This window comes from Lepidochelys kempii, chromosome 6 (genome assembly GCF_965140265.1).
Source record: "Lepidochelys kempii isolate rLepKem1 chromosome 6, rLepKem1.hap2, whole genome shotgun sequence".
In the NCBI taxonomy this organism is placed as follows: Eukaryota; Metazoa; Chordata; order Testudines; family Cheloniidae; genus Lepidochelys; species Lepidochelys kempii.
In genome coordinates, this window is record NC_133261.1 from 645101 (window position 1) to 663713 (window position 18613).

The 18613-nt window shown below is 68.9% G+C and overlaps 3 protein-coding genes across 4 annotated transcripts in view; 1 reads left to right on the plus strand and 2 right to left on the minus strand.

Moving 5' to 3' along the window:
• Positions 1-320: 320 nt before the first annotated feature.
• On the plus strand, positions 321-13213 carry TLCD3B (TLC domain containing 3B). Of its 2 annotated transcripts, XM_073346432.1 has the most exons (6): positions 321-675; position 884; positions 7170-7252; positions 9836-10055; positions 11268-11363; positions 11608-13213. In XM_073346432.1, the coding sequence occupies exons 1-6, from the start codon at positions 551-553 to the stop codon at positions 11914-11916; spliced, it is 834 nt and encodes a 277-aa protein (XP_073202533.1). In that variant the 5' UTR covers positions 321-550; the 3' UTR covers positions 11917-13213. The 2 variants fall into 2 exon arrangements, with proteins under 2 accessions (XP_073202533.1, XP_073202534.1); XM_073346433.1 differs by lacking the exons at positions 321-675; position 884.
• Positions 13214-13382: 169 nt separating this feature from the next.
• Positions 13383-15588, minus strand: C6H16orf92 (chromosome 6 C16orf92 homolog). Its single transcript, XM_073346343.1, has 4 exons — positions 15496-15588; positions 14509-14725; positions 13565-13652; positions 13383-13453 (listed from the first exon to the last, which is right to left on the minus strand). Exons 1-4 carry the CDS (start codon positions 15586-15588, stop codon positions 13432-13434), a joined length of 420 nt encoding a protein of 139 aa, XP_073202444.1. The 3' UTR covers positions 13383-13431.
• The window catches only part of MVP (major vault protein), a 3623-nt gene continuing 530 nt past the window's right edge, over positions 15521-18613 (minus strand). Inside the window, 10 exon segments of the mRNA XM_073346344.1 lie at positions 15521-15728; positions 15987-16178; positions 16575-16701; positions 16950-17066; positions 17143-17354; positions 17660-17804; positions 18050-18162; positions 18164-18248; positions 18404-18519; positions 18521-18599. Of these exon segments, the coding sequence (XP_073202445.1) occupies positions 15597-15728; positions 15987-16178; positions 16575-16701; positions 16950-17066; positions 17143-17354; positions 17660-17804; positions 18050-18162; positions 18164-18248; positions 18404-18519; positions 18521-18599 (1318 nt within the window). The 3' untranslated portion in view covers positions 15521-15596.

Here is an 18613-nt window from a genome sequence, read left to right on the forward strand (position 1 = left end):
CCCACATCTCAGACAATGCCCCCCAATCCTGACCCACAGCCCCTTGCTGTCCAAGCCCTGGGCTCCGTCACCCCCAGCTCTCCTGATGCCCCTCACACCCGCCCCCTGCTGGTTGCACTCCCAGCTCTCTTTCCAGTCTCCATTTTCCATTCCCATCCATCCTCTGCACCCCTTTTCCCATTCCCAGTGCCCCTCTGACTGATCATTGTGACCCCCTTCCCGCCGCCCTCCATCCCACCTCTGGTCCAGGACACTCCGTTGCTGTCCCTTTAAGTGCCTCCACCCAGCGCCTGACAGCTGCTCCCGGCTCCCCTCCCCTCTCCTCCCTCCCCTCTTCCCCCCTTTCTCTCTGTCACAGCCGGCCTCAGAGCCGCTGCCTGGATCCAAGCAGCCGCTGCCTGCCCTCCATCACCCCCACTACCATGTGCAGCCCCCAAGCCTGTCCCCCATCCGGCTACAGCAAGGTCGGATCCCAGCCCCACTGATCTCCCCTCATCCCAACCCCACCCCCGGTCTGTGTGGGTCCCCCCCCTTCTGCACCCCATCAGAGATGTTTCACCCCTTGGTGGCTGGGGGCATCGTCTTCCCAGGGCTCTTCCTGCTGGCCAAGAACAGCCTCAAGCGGCTGCCCTGGCTGCAGTGGGATGAGGCCGACGCTGTCATCATCTCAGCCAGGTACCCCAGGATGCAGCGAAGGAGTCAGGGACTGGAGGAGGGATGGAGGGATGGAGGGAAGCAGTCAGGGACTGGAGGAGGGATGTAGGGATGGAGGGAAGCAGTCAGGGACTGGAGGAGGGATGCAGGGATGGAGGGAAGCAGTCAGGCACTGGAGGAGGGATGCAGGGAAGGAGTCAGGGATGAAGGAAGGAGTCAGGGATAGAAGAGTGAAAAAGGGAAAGAGGCACTGGCATGGGAGGGATGAGTGAAAGGAGGCTGAGAGGGATGGAGGGAAGGAGACAGTGGCAGGGAAGGAGGCAGTGAAGGGATGCAGGAATGCAGGGAAGGAGGCAGTGACAGTGGCAGTGGAGGGATGGAGAGAAGGAAGCAGTGGAGGGATGGAGGCAGTGGAAGCTGAGGGATGGAGGGAAGGAGACAGTGGCAGCGGCAGTGGAGGGATGGAAGCAGTGGAGGGATGGAGGGAAGGAGGCAGTGGCAGTGGTGGGATGGAAGCAGTGGAGGGATGGAGGGAAGGAGGCAGTGGCAGTGGAGGGATGGAAGCATCAGAGGGAAGGAAGCACTGGCAGTGGAGGGATGGAGGAAAGGAGGCAGTGGAAGCGGAGGGATGGAAGCAGTGGAGGGAAGGAGGCAGTGGCGGTGGAGGAATGGAGGGAAGGAGGCAGTGGAAGTGGAGGGAAGGAGGCAGTGGCAGTGGAGAGATGGAAGCAGTAGAGGGAAGGAGGCAGTGCCAGCAGTGGGATGGAAGCAGTGGAAGTGGAAGGATGGAGAGAAGGAGGCAGTGGCAGTGGAGGGATGGACGGAAGGAGGCACTGGCAGTGGAGGGAAGGAGGCAGTGGCAGTGGAAGGATGGAGGGAAGGAGGCAGTGGAAGCAGTGGAGGGAAGAAGGCAGTGGTAGTGGAGGGATGGACGGAAGGAGGCAGTGAGAGCGGAGGGAAGAAGGCAGTGGTAGTGGAGGGATGGACGGATGGAGGCAGTGGGAGCGGAGGGATGGAGGCAGTGGAAGCGGAGGGTTGGAGGGATGGAGGCAGCGGCAGTGGAGGGAAGGAGGCAGTGGAAGCGGAGGGAAGGATGCAGTGGCAGTGGAGGGATGGAGGGAAGAAGGCAGTGGAAGCGGAGGGAAGGAGGCAGTGGAAGCGGAGGGATGGAGGGAAGGAGGCAGTGGAAGCGGAGGGATGGAGGGAAGGAGGCAGTGGCAGTGGAGGGATGGAGGGAAGGAGGCAGTGGAAGCAGTGGAGGGAAGGAGGCAGTGGGAGCGGAGGGAAGGAGGCAGTGGAAGCAGTGGAGGGAAGGAGGCAGTGGCAGCGGAGGGATGGAGAGAAGGAGGCAGTGGGAGCGGAGGGATGGAGGCAGTGGGAGTGGAGGGAAAGAGGCAGTGGAAGTGGAGGAATGGAGGGAAGGAGGCAGCTTGGAAGCAGTGGAGGGAAGGATGCAGTGGCAGTGGAGGGATGGAGGGAAGAAGGCAGTGGAAGCAGAGGGATGGAGAGATGGAGGCAGCGGCAGCGGAGGGAAGGAGGCAGTGGAAGCGGAGGGATGGAGGGAAGGAGGCAGTGGAAGCGGAGAGATGGAGGGAAGGAGGCAGTGGAAGCGGAGGGATGGAGGGAAGGAGGCAGTGGCAGTGGAGGGATGGAGGGAAGGAGGCAGTGGCAGTGGAGGGATGGAGGGAAGGAGGCAGTGGGAGCGGAGGGAAGGAGGCAGTGGCAGCAGTGGAGGGAAGGAGGCAGCGGCAACGGAGGGAAGGAGGCAGTGGCAGCAGTGGAGGGAAGGAGGCAGCGGCAGCGGAGGGATGGAGGGAAGGAGGCAGTGGAAGCAGTGGAGGGAAGGAGGCAGTGGGAGCGGAGGGAAGGAGGCAGTGGCAGCGGAGGGATGGAGGGAAGGAGGCAGTGGGAGCGGAGGGATGGAGGGAAGGAGGCAGCGGCAGCGGAGGGAAGGAGGCAGTGGCAGCAGTGGAGGGAAGGAGGCAGCGGGAGCGGAGGGATGGAGGGAAGGAGGCAGCGGCAGCGGAGGGAAGGAGGCAGTGGGAGCGGAGGGATGGAGGGAAGGAGGCTGTGGCAGCAGTGGAGGGAAGGAGGCTGTGGCAGCAGTGGAGGGAAGGAGGCAGTGGCAGCGGAGGGATGGAGAGAAGGAGGCAGTGGCAGCAGTGGAGGGAAGGAGGCAGTGGCAGCGGAGGGATGGAGGGAAGGAGGCAGTGGCAGCGGAGGGATGGACGGAAGGAGGCAGTGGGAGCGGAGGGATGGAGGGAAGGAGGCAGTGGGAGCGGAGGGATGGAGGGAAGGAGGCAGTGGAAGCAGTGGAGGGAAGGAGGCAGTGGAAGCAGTGGAGGGAAGGAGGCAGCGGGAGCGGAGGGATGGAGGGAAGGAGGCAGTGGGAGCGGAGGGATGGAGGGAAGGAGGCAGTGGAAGCAGTGGAGGGAAGGAGGCAGCGGCAGCGGAGGGAAGGAGGCAGTGGAAGCAGTGGAGGGAAGGAGGCAGTGGAAGCAGTGGAGGGAAGGAGGCAGTGGGAGCGGAGGGATGGAGGGAAGGAGGCAGTGGAAGCAGTGGAGGGAAGGAGGCAGTGGAAGCAGTGGAGGGAAGGAGGCAGCGGGAGCGGAGGGACGGAGGGAAGGAGGCAGTGGGAGCGGAGGGATGGAGGGAAGGAGGCAGCGGCAGTGGAGGGAAGGAGGCAGTGGGAGCGGAGGGATGGACGGAAGGAGGCAGTGGGAGCGGAGGGATGGAGGGAAGGAGGCAGTGGAAGCAGTGGAGGGAAGGAGGCAGTGGCAGCGGAGGGATGGAGAGAAGGAGGCAGTGGCAGCAGTGGAGGGAAGGAGGCAGTGGCAGCAGTGGAGGGAAGGAGGCAGTGGGAGCGGAGGGATGGAGGGAAGGAGGCAGTGGCAGCGGAGGGATGGAGGGAAGGAGGCAGTGGGAGCGGAGGGATGGAGGGAAGGAGGCAGTGGGAGCGGAGGGATGGAGGGAAGGAGGCAGTGGAAGCAGTGGAGGGAAGGAGGCAGTGGAAGCAGTGGAGGGAAGGAGGCAGCGGGAGCGGAGGGATGGAGGGAAGGAGGCAGTGGGAGCGGAGGGATGGAGGGAAGGAGGCAGTGGAAGCAGTGGAGGGAAGGAGGCAGCGGCAGCGGAGGGAAGGAGGCAGTGGAAGCAGTGGAGGGAAGGAGGCAGTGGAAGCAGTGGAGGGAAGGAGGCAGCGGGAGCGGAGGGAAGGAGGCAGTGGGAGCGGAGGGATGGAGGGAAGGAGGCAGTGGAAGCAGTGGAGGGAAGGAGGCAGCGGGAGCGGAGGGACGGAGGGAAGGAGGCAGTGGGAGCGGAGGGATGGAGGGAAGGAGGCAGCGGCAGTGGAGGGAAGGAGGCAGTGGGAGCGGAGGGATGGAGGGAAGGAGGCAGTGGGAGCGGAGGGATGGAGGGAAGGAGGCAGTGGAAGCAGTGGAGGGAAGGAGGCAGTGGCAGCGGAGGGATGGAGAGAAGGAGGCAGTGGCAGCAGTGGAGGGAAGGAGGCAGTGGCAGCAGTGGAGGGAAGGAGGCAGCGGGAGCGGAGGGATGGAGGGAAGGAGGCAGTGGGAGCGGAGGGATGGAGGGAAGGAGGCAGTGGAAGCAGTGGAGGGAAGGAGGCAGTGGGAGCGGAGGGATGGAGGGAAGGAGGCAGTGGAAGCAGTGGAGGGAAGGAGGCAGCGGCAGCGGAGGGAAGGAGGCAGTGGAAGCAGTGGAGGGAAGGAGGCAGTGGAAGCAGTGGAGGGAAGGAGGCAGCGGGAGCGGAGGGACGGAGGGAAGGAGGCAGTGGGAGCGGAGGGATGGAGGGAAGGAGGCAGTGGAAGCAGTGGAGGGAAGGAGGCAGCGGCAGCGGAGGGAAGGAGGCAGCGGCAGTGGAGGGAAGGAGGCAGTGGAAGCAGTGGAGGGAAGGAGGCAGTGGAAGCAGTGGAGGGAAGGAGGCAGCAGGAGCGGAGGGATGGAGGGAAGGAGGCAGTGGAAGCAGTGGAGGGAAGGAGGCAGCGGCAGCGGAGGGAAGGAGGCAGCGGCAGTGGAGGGAAGGAGGCAGTGGAAGCAGTGGAGGGAAGGAGGCAGCGGGAGCGGAGGGACGGAGGGAAGGAGGCAGTGGGAGCGGAGGGATGGAGGGAAGGAGGCAGTGGAAGCAGTGGAGGGAAGGAGGCAGCGGCAGCGGAGGGAAGGAGGCAGTGGGAGCGGAGGGATGGAGGGAAGGAGGCAGTGGAAGCAGTGGAGGGAAGGAGGCAGTGGAAGCAGTGGAGGGAAGGAGGCAGTGGAAGCAGTGGAGGGAAGGAGGCAGCGGGAGCGGAGGGACGGAGGGAAGGAGGCAGTGGAAGCAGTGGAGGGAAGGAGGCAGTGGAAGCAGTGGAGGGAAGGAGGCAGCGGCAGCGGAGGGAAGGAGGCAGTGGAAGCAGTGGAGGGAAGGAGGCAGCGGGAGCGGAGGGACGGAGGGAAGGAGGCAGTGGAAGCAGTGGAGGGAAGGAGGCAGTGGAAGCAGTGGAGGGAAGGAGGCAGCGGGAGCGGAGGGACGGAGGGAAGGAGGCAGTGGAAGCAGTGGAGGGAAGGAGGCAGTGGAAGCAGTGGAGGGAAGGAGGCAGCGGCAGCGGAGGGAAGGAGGCAGCGGCAGCGGAGGGAAGGAGGCAGTGGAAGCAGTGGAGGGAAGGAGGCAGTGGAAGCAGTGGAGGGAAGGAGGCAGCGGGAGCGGAGGGATGGAGGGAAGGAGGCAGTGGAAGCAGTGGAGGGAAGGAGGCAGTGGAAGCAGTGGAGGGAAGGAGGCAGCGGGAGCGGAGGGACGGAGGGAAGGAGGCAGCGGCAGTGGAGGGAAGGAGGCAGTGGAAGCAGTGGAGGGAAGGAGGCAGCGGGAGCGGAGGGACGGAGGGAAGGAGGCAGTGGAAGCAGTGGAGGGAAGGAGGCAGTGGAAGCAGTGGAGGGAAGGAGGCAGCGGCAGCGGAGGGAAGGAGGCAGCGGCAGTGGAGGGAAGGAGGCAGTGGAAGCAGTGGAGGGAAGGAGGCAGTGGAAGCAGTGGAGGGAAGGAGGCAGCGGGAGCGGAGGGATGGAGGGAAGGAGGCAGTGGAAGCAGTGGAGGGAAGGAGGCAGCGGCAGTGGAGGGAAGGAGGCAGTGGAAGCAGTGGAGGGAAGGAGGCAGCGGGAGCGGAGGGAAGGAGGCAGCGGCAGTGGAGGGAAGGAGGCAGTGGAAGCAGTGGAGGGAAGGAGGCAGCGGCAGCGGAGGGAAGGAGGCAGCGGCAGTGGAGGGAAGGAGGCAGTGGAAGCAGTGGAGGGAAGGAGGCAGCGGCAGTGGAGGGAAGGAGGCAGTGGAAGCAGTGGAGGGAAGGAGGCAGTGGAAGCAGTGGAGGGAAGGAGGCAGCGGGAGCGGAGGGACGGAGGGAAGGAGGCAGTGGGAGCGGAGGGATGGAGGGAAGGAGGCAGTGGAAGCAGTGGAGGGAAGGAGGCAGCGGCAGCGGAGGGAAGGAGGCAGCGGCAGCGGAGGGAAGGAGGCAGTGGAAGCAGCGGAGGGAAGGAGGCAGTGGAAGCAGTGGAGGGAAGGAGGCAGCGGGAGCGGAGGGATGGAGGGAAGGAGGCAGTGGAAGCAGTGGAGGGAAGGAGGCAGCGGCAGCGGAGGGAAGGAGGCAGCGGCAGTGGAGGGAAGGAGGCAGTGGAAGCAGTGGAGGGAAGGAGGCAGCGGGAGCGGAGGGACGGAGGGAAGGAGGCAGTGGGAGCGGAGGGATGGAGGGAAGGAGGCAGTGGAAGCAGTGGAGGGAAGGAGGCAGCGGCAGCGGAGGGAAGGAGGCAGTGGGAGCGGAGGGATGGAGGGAAGGAGGCAGCGGGAGCGGAGGGACGGAGGGAAGGAGGCAGTGGAAGCAGTGGAGGGAAGGAGGCAGCGGGAGTTGAGGGCTGCAGCCAGGCACTGGCTCATGGGGCGAAGGCTGACGGGGGTCCCTTCGTCAGGCCAGGCTGCAGGCAGGAAACAGTGGGGTGTCTGTGCTTGCTGCTGAGGCTGGGGGCTGGGACCTGCCAGGCCGGGGAGCAGCCTGCCCTGCTGGGCCACGCACGTCCCCCAGCAGGGGAGGGGCGGGGGTGCGGGGCTGAGGGGGATGGCGGAGGAGGGCAGCGGCCAGCTGGGGGGTGTGCTGGCTGCTCTGGACAGGGATGGCCAGGGTGAGAAACTGCAGAGGGGTGACCTGGGAGGCCTTGGGCTTGGATCCCCGTGGGAGAGGGGGCTCCTGAAGGCTGGATCCCTGTGGGGGGAGGGGCCCCAGGAGGCTGGGGATCCCCCCACCTCTGCTCACAGCCGCACATCAGAGGGGATTTCAATGCAGTGACTGGGCCTGTCAGCCCACCACCAGAGCCATGTGCATCCCCAACAGCCCTCACTAGTCCCCTCTGCACCCCACACATTCCAGAGCAGCAGTTATGGGCACAGATTAGTGCTCATCCTGGAGCCTCGGGCTGGGCTAGTGGGGGGCTGCGGGTCAGGGTTGAGGGAAAAGAGGGGCTGGTCCCGTTAACGCTGCGTCCCTCCCCTGCAGGCTGTCTCCTCCATCCAAGCCGTCATGGCCTCCACAGCCGGATACATCGTTTTCAGCTCCTGCCAACACGTTATCGATGACCAGTGAGTCTGCTCCCTCCGGCGTGGCCCCCTTTCCTTGCCCCGTCCCTCCCCCCTCTGCCTGGCCCACTCCCTGCTTGGACTGGCCCGCTCCACCCCCAGCCTGGCCTGCTTCCCCTGGTCAGCCCGGCCTCGCCCAGCAGGGGGCGCTGTGGGGAGGGGGCAGGGTGCTGGCTGTGGCGGGAGCTCCTGGCTACTCCAGCCCGGCCTCGCCCAGCAGGGGGCGCTGTGGGGAGGGGGTGGGGCACTTGCTATTGGGGGAGCTCCTGGCTACCCCAACCTCAGCATCTCCCAGCAGGGGGCGCTGTGAGGAGGGGGCAGGGTGCTGGCTGTGGGGGAGCTCCTGGCTACTCCAGCCGGCCTCACCCAGCAGGGGGTGCTGTGGGGAGCGAGGCTGTGGTCTCCCTGTCTACGTGCTGAAGGGCCTGGGAGCTGGGTGGGTCTGCGGCTGCTTTGTTCCACACGGTGGACAGGGCCCTTTCCGTGGTCTCCTTTATGAGACTCAGGGCTAGGACCCACTGTATGGTGGGGGAGGGCTGGAGCCAGACGCCTGGGTTCTATTCCTAACTCTGCCACTGATCTCCTCTTCATGGGGAGCAGAGTGGTAGGCTGGACAACGGGGCTCCTGGTGCTGGGCAGCAGAATGCCCGGGAGGCTCCAGCCCCCTGCCGCCTGCACCAGCCCCTCCAGTGTCGCTGGCATGTTCACCTTCCTCCCCAGAGCTGAGCCGGAATTATCCCCCGCCCGCTCCTGAGCCCTCTCCTGGGAGCACAGATGGGGCCAGCGAGTTAATCCCCTCGGCCGCGGATCAGCCTGCCCCGGCAAGGACAGCCCCGCAGATCTGGGAGGGAGTGGGGTCTGGTGGTTAGAGCGAGGGAGGCTGGGAGCCCGGACTCCTGGGTTCAACTGGCTCTGGAGGGAGTGGGGTGCAGTGTTTAGAGCAGGATTGGGCTGGAAGCCTGGACTCCTGGGTTCTATCCCGGCTTTATGAATGGGGTGCCCCCACAGGCTGTGTTCCTACATGGACCCCCCCCACTCCAGCTGACTGAGAGATGAGGGCTGGTTTCCATGGCACCTGCACCCGCCCCGATCCCACACTGCACCTGGAGCCTGCAGAGTCCTGAGCCTCTGACACAGCCACGCATGGGCCTGGGTGGGGGTGTGAGGAAAGCATCATGGGAAATCTTACACCCCCCTTTCCCCTCCGCATCATTGGGCTGGTGCCTCTCACTCCTGACCCGCAGCCCCCTGCTAGCCCAGCCCTGCCCCCACGCAGCTCTGCCGGTGCCCCTCACTCCCGACCCGCAGCCCCCTGCCAGCCCAGCCCTGCCCCCACCCAGCTCTGCCGGTGCCCCTCACTCCCGACCCGCAGCCCCCTGCCAGCCCCACCCTCGGCCTCTCCACAGTTCCGCCGGTGCCCCTCACTCCCAATGTGCAGCCCCTGAATCCTTTGTCCCACTGCAGCATCCTGGGCTGCGGCTCTGGCATGGGGCCTAATCGGCTCACACTGGGCAGAGGCCTCTGTCAGCACAATTTGGCAGCGGGACTGCAGCATGGGGCGGCGGGGAGGGGGTGCAGGTGGAGGGGGCCGGGGCCAAGCTTGGAAGGAGGGACAGGGCCTATGGCTGGGCTAGCAGGGGCTGCGGGTCGGGAGTGAGGGGCACCGGCAGAGCTTGGGTGCAGGGCTGGGGTAGCAGGGTTGCGGGTCGGGAGTGAGGGGCACCGGCAGAGCTGGGGGGCAGGGCTGGGCTAGCAGGGGCTGCGGGTCGGGAGTGAGGGGCACCGCAGAGCTGGGGGCAGGGCTGGGCTAGCAGGGGGCTGCGGGTCGGGAGTGAGGGGCACCGGCAGAGCTGGGGGGCAGGGCTGGGCTAGCAGGGGGCTGCGGGTCGGGAGTGAGGGGGCACCGCAGAGCTGGGGGGCAGGGCTGGGCTAGCAGGGGGCTGCGGGTCGGGAGTGAGGGGCACTGGCAGAGCTGGGGGGCAGGGCTGGGCTGGCAGGGGGCTGCGGGTCGGGAGTGAGGGGCACTGGCAGAGCTGGGGGGCAGGGCTGGGCTGGCAGGGGGCTGCGGGTTGCGAGTGAGGGGCACTGGCAGAGCTGGGGGCAGGGGCTGGGCTGGCAGGGGGCTGCGGGTTGGGAGTGAGGGGCACCGGCAGAGCTGGGGGGTATCCTCGCTGTGGGTCATGGTTGTGGCTGCCCCATGGGCTGTGGGGGTGGGAGGCGCCTGGCTCGGCTCCGGGTGGAGGAGGCTGCGTTCCCTATGACCTTGCAGCAGCTGTTGCCCGTCAATACTCCATCGATCCTCCCAGTCCCTACCCACCAGGCCATGCTGCTGCCACGCTCGCCAGCCTGCGCCCCATGGCCCCTCTCCCCCATCCTGGTGAGCAGGCCAGGCCAGGTTACCCCTGCCAGCCCCACCCTCTGCCTGAGGTGCTGCTGGATCCCCCAGCCCAGCCCCACACACAGCTCCCCCCGGGCCCTGGCACTGCAGAGCCCCACCCCTCTCCCCTAGCACCCCCAGCAGGGCCCCACTGCCCCCGACAGCTTCCCCTGCCCCTGTGGCAGCTCTAACCCCTCTGTCTTCCCCAGGCATTGGCTGACGAGCGCCTACACGGAGTTTGCGGTGCCCTACTTCATCTACGACATCTACGCCATGTTCCTGTGCCATTGGCACAAGTACCGGGTGAAGGGGCACGAGGCTGCGGGGCCCCGCTCGCTGCGCACCGTCACCCGCGCCTTCCTGCACAAGGAGTTCCTCATGGTGCTGCACCACCTCTGCATGGTGCTGGTGTGCTTCCCCCTCTCCGTGGTGAGCAGGCCCTGATAGCCGCGGGGGGCCCCTGATAGCCGCAGGGGGCTGCACCACCTCTGCATGGTGCTGGTGTGCTTCCCCCTCTCCGTGGTGAGCAGGCCCTGATAGCCGCGGGGGGCCCCTGATAGCCGCAGGGGGGCTGCACCCCCTCTGCATGGTGCTGGTGTGCTTCCCCCTCTCCGTGGTGAGCAGGCCCTGATAGCCGCGGGGGGCCCCTGATAGCCGCAGGGGGGCTGCACCCCCTCTGCATGGTGCTGGTGTGCTTCCCCCTCTCCGTGGTGAGCAGGCCCTGATAGCCGCGGGGGGCCCCTGATAGCCGCAGGGGGGCTGCACCCCCTCTGCATGGTGCTGGTGTGCTTCCCCCTCTCCATGGCGAGCGGGCCCTGATAGCCGCGGGGGGCCCCTGATAGCCGCGGGGGGCTGCACCCCCTCTGCATGGTGCTGGTGTGCTTCCCCCTCTCCGTGGTGAGCAGGCCCTGATAGCCGCGGGGGGCCCCTGATAGCCGCAGGGGGGCTGCACCCCCTCTGCATGGTGCTGGTGTGCTTCCCCCTCTCCATGGCGAGCGGGCCCTGATAGCCGCGGGGGCCCCTGATAGCCGCAGGGGGGCTGCACCCCCTCTGCATGGTGCTGGTGTGCTTCCCCCTCTCCATGGCGAGCGGGCCCTGATAGCCGCGGGGGGGCTGCACCCCCTCTGCATGGTGCTGGTGTGCTTCCCCTCTCCATGGCGAGCGGGCCCTGATAGCCGCGGGGGGCCCCTGATAGCCGCAGGGGGGCTGCACCCCCTCTGCATGGTGCTGGTGTGCTTCCCCCTCTCCATGGCGAGCGGGCCCTGATAGCCGCGGGGGGGGCTGCACCCCCTCTGCATGGTGCTGGTGGGCTTCCCCCTGTCCGTGGTGAGCAGGCCCTGATAGCCGCGGGGGGCCCCTGATAGCCGTGGGGGGGCTGCACCCCCTCTGCATGGTGCTGGTGTGCTTCCCCCTCTCCATGGCGAGCGGGCCCTGATAGCCGCGGGGGGGCTGCACCCCCTCTGCATGGTGCTGGTGGGCTTCCCCCTCTCCGTGGTGAGTGGGGTCCGAGATCCCCAGGAGGCCGTAAGAAGGCAAGTGGGGGGATTGAGCCACAGGAGGGAAGTGGGGGTCCTGAGCCCATGGGGGGACAGGAGGGGGCTAGTTCCCACCAGCTGCCCCTCATCCCCCCTCTCTCCCCAGGTGTGGCGCCAGGGGAAGGGCGATTTCTTCCTGGGCTGCATGCTGATGGCCGAGCTGAGCACCCCCTTCGTCTCTCTGGGCAAGGTGCTCATCCTGGTGAGTACCCGCCGGGGGGAGGGGAGGGGAGGCCGGACGCCTGGGTTCTCTGCCCAGCTCGTGGTGGGAGTGGGGTGCCCGGACGCCTGGGTTCCGTTTCCAGGTAGGGGGTGGGGGTGCCCGGACGCCTAGGTTCCGTTCTTAGGTGGAGGGGCGGGGGTGGCCCGGACGCCTGGGTTCCGTTCTTAGGCGGAGGGGCGGGGGTGCCCGGACGCCTGGGTTCCTGACCCTCTCTCTCCCCCAGTACAAGCGGCAGCACACCCTGCTGCACAAGGTGAACGGGCTGCTCATGCTGGTGACCTTCTTCTGCTGCCGCATCCTGCTCTTCCCCTACATGTACCGGGCCTACGGGCGCCACGCCGGGCTGCCCCTGCACCGCGTGCCCCTCGCCCTGCCGCCCGCCTACAACCTGGGCGCCGCCCTGCTCCTGGCCCCCCAGCTCTACTGGTTCGGCCTCATCTGCCGTGGGGCCGTCCGCCTCTTCCGCCCCGCCCCGCCCACGGACCCCGCCCTGCGCAACGGGCATGGCCCCGGGGGGCGGGCGCTGGACTGAGACCCCCGCCCTGCGCCACGGCCCCGGGGGGCGGGCGCTGGACTGAGACCCCCCGGTGCCACGGGTACCGCCCCCGGGGGTGGGCAATGGACTCAGACCCTCCCGGTGCCATGGGCACCGCCCCCGGGGCGGGTGCTGGACTGAGACCTCCCCTGTGCCACGGGCACCACCCCGGGGGCGGGCAATGGACTCAGACCCTCCCGGTGCCATGGGCACCGCCCCCGGGGCAGGCGCTGGGACTGAGACCTCCCCTGTGCCACGGGCACCACCCCCGGGGGCGGGCAATGGACTCAGACCCTCCCGGTGCCATGGGCACCGCCCCCGGGGCAGGCGCTGGACTGAGACCTCCCCTGTGCCACGGGCACCACCCCCAGGGGCGGGCGCTGGACTGAGACCTCCCCCGTGCCATGGGCACCGCCCCCGGGGCAGGCGCTGGACTGAGACCTCCCCTGTGCCACGGGCACCACCCCCAGGGGCGGGCGCTGGACTGAGACCTCCCCCGTGCCATGGGCACCGCCCCCAGGGGCGGGCGCTGGACTGAGACCTCCCCCGTGCCATGGGCACCGCCCCCAGGGGCGGGCGCTGGACTGAGACCTCCCAGCCTACCTGCTCTGTGCTAAGGGCATGGCCTCCGGGGGGGGCTCGCTGTCCTGAGCCCCCCTGCCTGTGCGCAGCCCAAGGCCCTGGCATGAGACTGTCCCCACGTGGTGGGCACGGGGTGAACTGACGCCCGCGGCCGGCGCCCACAGCCTCAGCTTCTAACGACTTTATTTATTTATTTATGGGGGGCCCGCCCTGGAATTCTCCGGGGGCTGCTGCAGGAGGGAGTGGGGCCCCCCTTGGCCTGACAGGGGCTGACTGCAGCCCCCATTCTCAGGGGCTGCCCAGTAGCACCCAGGCACTCCCTCTGGGTGGTGCAGCTCAGCACCCCCAGTAATGGGGGGATGAGGTGCAAATCGGGGGGCTGGCTGTGTTGGGAGGTGAGGGTTTGGCCTGGAGATTTGGGGACTCCTGGGAATCTCAGGGGGCACCCAGGGGATTGAATTCCTGCCCCACCAGAGTGTGGGGGGGACCCAGCCAGACTCCACCAGCAGACAGTTTGGGTGGACTTGGGGACCCCCCGCACTGCCCCCCCCACTGTAGCAATAACCAGGCAGCGGGTGGGGAACTGACCCCCCCAACAAGGACTGTGAGCTCTGCACCCCCCAGCTGCTCGCTGGGTCCGGATGTATACGGGGGGGATTTCTAACCCTGGGGGGCTGCAAAGTATTAAAGGAGCCTTGATCCAATGCCAGCACCGCTGCCTCCGGGTGATTATTACCCCCCATCCCCCAGACTGCCCCCCAGCCAGTGCCTCAGGGTGACTATGAACCCCCAGGCCCCCAAAACCACCCCCCAGCCAGCACCTGCAGGGGACTGTTACTGTCCCCCCCAGGGTGCCAGGCATTGGGGATGCCTAGACAATGCAGCTCTTTACTGGGGGGGCAAAGCTGAACCCTGACGTCCTGCAGCTCCTCAGCTCTGCATCCTGCAGACCCTAAGAGAGAACAAGGGGGGGTCACTGCCAGGCTCCCGCAGCATGGGGGCAGGGGGGCTGGAGGGGACCAGGCCAGGGAATAGGACCCAGGCATCCGGGGAGGACACCTACATTGTGCTGCAGATCTGGTAGAGGAGGAAGAGCAGGGTCAGCAGGACGGAACCAAGCAGGATGTGGTGCAGGACTCGGGGGAGGGGATCTGGTGGGGGGCAAAAAGGCCAATGTAGGGACAAAGTGGGAGTGAACCCCCCCAAGCCTCCACCCTGGGCCAAAGCTTATGGACATCGAGTGTGAGCCCCCCATCCCCTCCTGAACTACTGCTGGGGCAGAGCTTGGGGAGCCCAGGGCTGGGCTAGCAGGGGGCTGCGGGTCGGGAGTGAGGGGCACCGGCAGAGCTGGGGGGGACACAGCTGGGCTGGCAGGGGGCTGCGGGTCGGGAGTGAGGGGCACCAGCAGGGCTGGGCTGGCAGGGGGCTGCGGGTCGGGAGGGAGGGGCACCGGCAGAGCTGGGGGGGGGCACAGCTGGGCTAGCAGGGGGCTGCGGGTCGGGAGTGAGGGGCACCAGCAGGGCTGGGCTAGCAGGGGGCTGCGGGTCGGGAGTGAGGGGCACCGGCAGAGCTGGGGGGGACACAGCTGGGCTGGCAGGGGGCTGCGGGTCGGGAGTGAGGGGCACCAGCAGGGCTGGGCTAGCAGGGGCTGCGGGTCGGGAGGGAGGGGCACCGGCAGAGCTGGGGGGGGCACAGCTGGGCTAGCAGGGGGCTGCGGGTCGGGAGTGAGGGGCACCAGCAGGGCTGGGCTAGCAGGGGGCTGCGGGTCGGGAGTGAGGGGCACCGGCAGAGCTGGGGGGGGCACAGCTGGGCTGGCAGGGGCTGCGGGTCGGGAGTGAGGGGCACCAGCAGGGCTGGGCTAGCAGGGGCTGCGGGTCGGGAGGGAGGGGCACCGGCAGGGCTGGGGGGGCAGGGGCTGCGGGGCGGGAGCCGGGCGGGGTAGCCTGGAGCTGGGGCAGGACTGAGGGGCACTGCCTGTCTGGGGATCCCTGCCCCCCGTCCCCTCACTGGCTGCGAAGAACACGGGCTTCTCCCCGATGTAGCGGTAGGTCGCCAGGATCTTGGCTCGGTCGTCGTCGGGATAATCGAACCAGAGCGGCCCCGGCGCGCGCCACGTCCCTCCCCTCGGCGTCACTGCAGTGCCAAGAAACCAGAGCAGGGAGCCGGCCACGGGGGAGACGCTACTGCTCCCCAACAGCACAGCTGAGCTTCCGCCTGGTGCTTGCTACGGGGCCGCGCTACAGGATGTCGGGACCCAGCAGGCCGTGCTGGCGAGGGGGGGTTCGGGCCGGGAGAGCCGTTCGGGGGAGGGGGGGGGCGCCCAGCAGGCCGTGCTGGCGAGGGGGGGTTCGGCCTGGGGGAGCCGTTCGGGGGAGGGGGGGGGCGCCCAGCAGGCCGTGCTGGCGAGGGGGGGTTCGGCCTGGGGGAGCCGTTCGGGGGGAGGGGGAGGCGCCCAGCAGGCCGTGCTGGCGAGGGGGGGTTCGGGCCGGGGGAGCCGTTCGGGGGAGGGGGGGGCGCCCAGCAGGCCGTGCTGGCGAGGGGGGGTTCGGGCCGGGGGAGCCGTTCGGGGGAGGGGGGGGCGCCCAGCAGGCCGTGCTGGCGAGGGGGGGTTCGGGCCGGGGGAGCCGTTCGGGGGAGGGGGGGGGCGCCCAGCAGGCCGTGCTGGCGAGGGGGGGTTCGGGCCGGGGGAGCCTTTCGGGGGAGGGGGAGGGTGCCCAGCAGGCCGTGCTGGTGACGGGGGGTTCGGGCCGGGGAGCTGTTTGGGGGGGGGGGGGGCTCGGCCCGCAGTGCTCGGGGCCTGGCCCTCACCTGTGTCCTGGGGGGTGCTGTTAGGGGAGAGAGGTCTGGCGCTGAGGGTCGTCACCAGCGCCCACAGCAGGAGCCATCCTGGAGCCCAGTGCCCCATAACTGCCTCCAGTTGGGGCGGAGCTCTACCTGGCCACACCCCCTTGGCGTGTGACATCACAGTGCCCAGGTATGTGCACAGAGCCCCACCCCCAATGAGCCACGACCCGCCACGTTGGCTGCCACTTTTATTGCAGACAATAAGGCACAGGCCGGGCCCGGACAATGGGGTCCCGTTTCCATGGGGGCCCTCACTCGTGGTGCCCCGGGGGGGGCCTGGGCAGGACACCCAGCAGCCCCCCTGCCGTGGAGAAGAGGTTGATGGGGGAGGAGCCGTCGGTGATGAGGGCCGACTGGAGGCCCAGGCCCTGCAGCAGCTTCACCTGGGGGGAGCAGAGGGGGTGGTGGGTGGGTGGGACCCGGTCCCAGCCCCTCCCCCACCCGTGTAAGCTCCACCCCTCCTGAGCCCCACCCGCAGAACCCACAGCCCCTACTCCACCCACTCCATCCCCACAGCCAGCTCCGCCCCCCAGCCTTAGCCCCCCCACGCCAGCACGTTTCCTCAAGTCCTGCCCCTAAGCCCCTCCCCCACACGCTCACCCAAGCCCCGCCCCGCCCTCCTCTAAGCCCCGCCCCCTGACCCACCTGCAGCTCCGCCCCGCCAGCGCGATGTCGCGCAGGGTCTCGGGCCCGATGGCTTCCGTCACCTGCTGGAACTTCTTCACCTCCACCTCGGCCAGCAGCCGGGCCCGCACCGCCTCCTGCTCGCCCTGCGCCCGGGCGAAGCGCAGCTCTTGCTCCCGCGCCTGGCTCAGCCGGGCCAGCTCCGACTCCTGCGCCCGCCGGGGGGACGGGGGACAGGCTCAGGGGGGGGGGCGGGGCCCCAGGGGCCCCCGCTCCCCGGGCTCCCCTGCCCACCCCCGCGGGCCACGCCCCCTCCCCAGGCAACCCCGCCCATCCCCACGGGCCACGCCCCTGCTCCGCGGGCTCCCCCGCCCCCTCCCCGGGCTCCTCCGCCCACCCCCGCTCCCCCGCCCACCCCCGCGGGCCACACCCCCGCTCCCCAGGCTCCCCCGCCCCCCCCACGGGCCACGCCCCTCCTCCCCAGGCTCCCCCGCCCACCCCCACGGGCCACGCCCCCGCTCCCCGGCTCCCCCGCCCACCCCCACGGGCCACGCCCCTGCTCCCCGGGCTCCCCCGCCCCTCCCCGGGCTCCCCCGCCCACTCACCGTCTCAATGGCGGCTGCCTCCGCCTTCAGCTTGGCCTGTTCCACAGCCGCCTCGCCCGCGATCCGCGCCGCATCCGCCTTGGACTGGGCCTCGGCCCGTGCCGCACCGGTGCTCTCCACTGCCGCGCTGGGGGGGGCCAGACAGGGTCACAGACCCCCACATACGCCCCCCGGTCTCCCAGAGCCCCCCCAGCCACTGATCCCCTGATTCTGCCCCGGACTCCCCCACCCGCCCAATCCCACCGCCGGCCATGGACCCCCCCCGATCCTGCCCCCTGCCACTGACTGCCCGCGACACCCAGCCCCCACCAGACCCCTCCCCTGGCAGCTGGCCACCCTTCCCCTGACCCCCCATCACCCCCCCGGTCCCCCAACCTCAGTGCCTCCAGCTCCAGCAGCTCCTTCCGGGCCCGCTCAGCCTCCGCCTGGTCCAGGATTTTCTGCCGCTCCAGCCGTCCCCGAGCCTCCTGTTCCAGCCGCTCGGCCTCGTGCCTGGGGGAGACAGGCTGGGATGAGGGGGGCTGTGGGGCAGGGCTGGGGCGGGAGCAGGCCCCTGGGGAGCCCGTACCTGGCAGCTGCCTCCTGGGAGTTGGTGGTGATCTCGATGGCCAGCTGGACGCTCCTCTGCAGCGCGTCCCGCGTGCGCTGGTCCACGGGCTCCACGCTCTGGATGTCCACGCTACTCACCACCAGCCCGTTCTGGGGGAAGCGCAGGCAGCTCCGCAGCTGCAGCTCCGTGTCGAAGCCAAACACGGCCGAGCAGATGATCCGGTTCGAGTTCTGGGGGGAGCGGGGGATTGTGGGGCGAGCGGCTGCAGCACCCCAGAACCCCCATATTCACCCTCGCAGGTACAACCGGGCAGCCGGCCCAGAAGGACGATTCCAGGAAACGCAGACACTGGGTCCTGTTTGACCCGGGGAGAAGTGGCGGATGGGGGCTCAGTGGTACCCCAGTCCCAGGTTGCACCCCAGGTAGGGTGTGAGCCCCAGGGCTGTGCCAGGAGGAGGCAGGCCAGGGGGCTTGGGAAGGCGTGGTGGGGGAGTGCCAGGGGGCAGGGGAAGGGGTGCAGAGGGCCCCCCCGTACCTTGTGGAAGTCGTCGAACGTGACGGAGGCCACGGCCCCACGGATGCGGGAGGCCAGTGCTTTGCAGGCATCACCCACGAAATCCGGGACGCTGAAGAGCCGGGAGAGCGCTGGGGGGTCAGGGGGCGACGGCACCTCAAAGTGCCTGGGGGGACAAGGCAGTTGGGGGGCTGGGGGAACAGGCTTCCCTGTTCCCCAGCCGGCGCTGGGCCCAGGGGCAGAGCCCCAAGAGTAGCCTGGAGACCCTGAGATCGGGGCAGTGCCTGGGCTCTGCAGGGCGTGAGCAGCAGGTTGGGGTGGGGGGTGCCCGACAGGGCCTGTGACACCCCCCTGCTGCCTCCTGCCCTTCCCCAATCATGGCCCCATCAGCCCCTCTCCCCAGCCCCTCACCAGTTGTAGGCCAGCTGGAGCTGCAGCCGGGCATGGTCGGCCGTCTCGATGGTGACGATGTCGGCACAGAAGTCAGGGCCCAGCAGCAGGCAGAGTGAGCGCCGGGTGTGGGGGGGCCTTGGGCCGCCCCCCTGACAAGCTTAGCACCGTGAACTGCTCGTCTGGGCCCAGCAGAACCAGCTCCGGGCCCAGCACCACCCTGCGGGGAGGGGAACATGAGCCCTACATGCCACGGAGGGAGCCCCAGCGACCCCCAGCCCCGCTTCCCCTGGGACCCCCCTTCCCTCCATGAGCTGCATCCAGCCCCCGACCCAAGTCCCCCTCCCGCGCACACAGCCACAAGCCCCTGCTCACCTGGCCTGCCGCTCCCGGTAGTCATACACCTGCACGGCTGCGTTGTGGGGCACCTGGTAACTCACCACCCGTGTCTTGTCGCGGGGGGGCCCCTCGCCTCCCGGGGGGGGGGGGCCCGGAACGGTCAGCCACGGGGTCCCGGCCCGAGGACAGCAGGGCCTCCACATTGGGGGGCAGCTCCTTCTCCCAGAGCACTCTGAGATAGCGCGT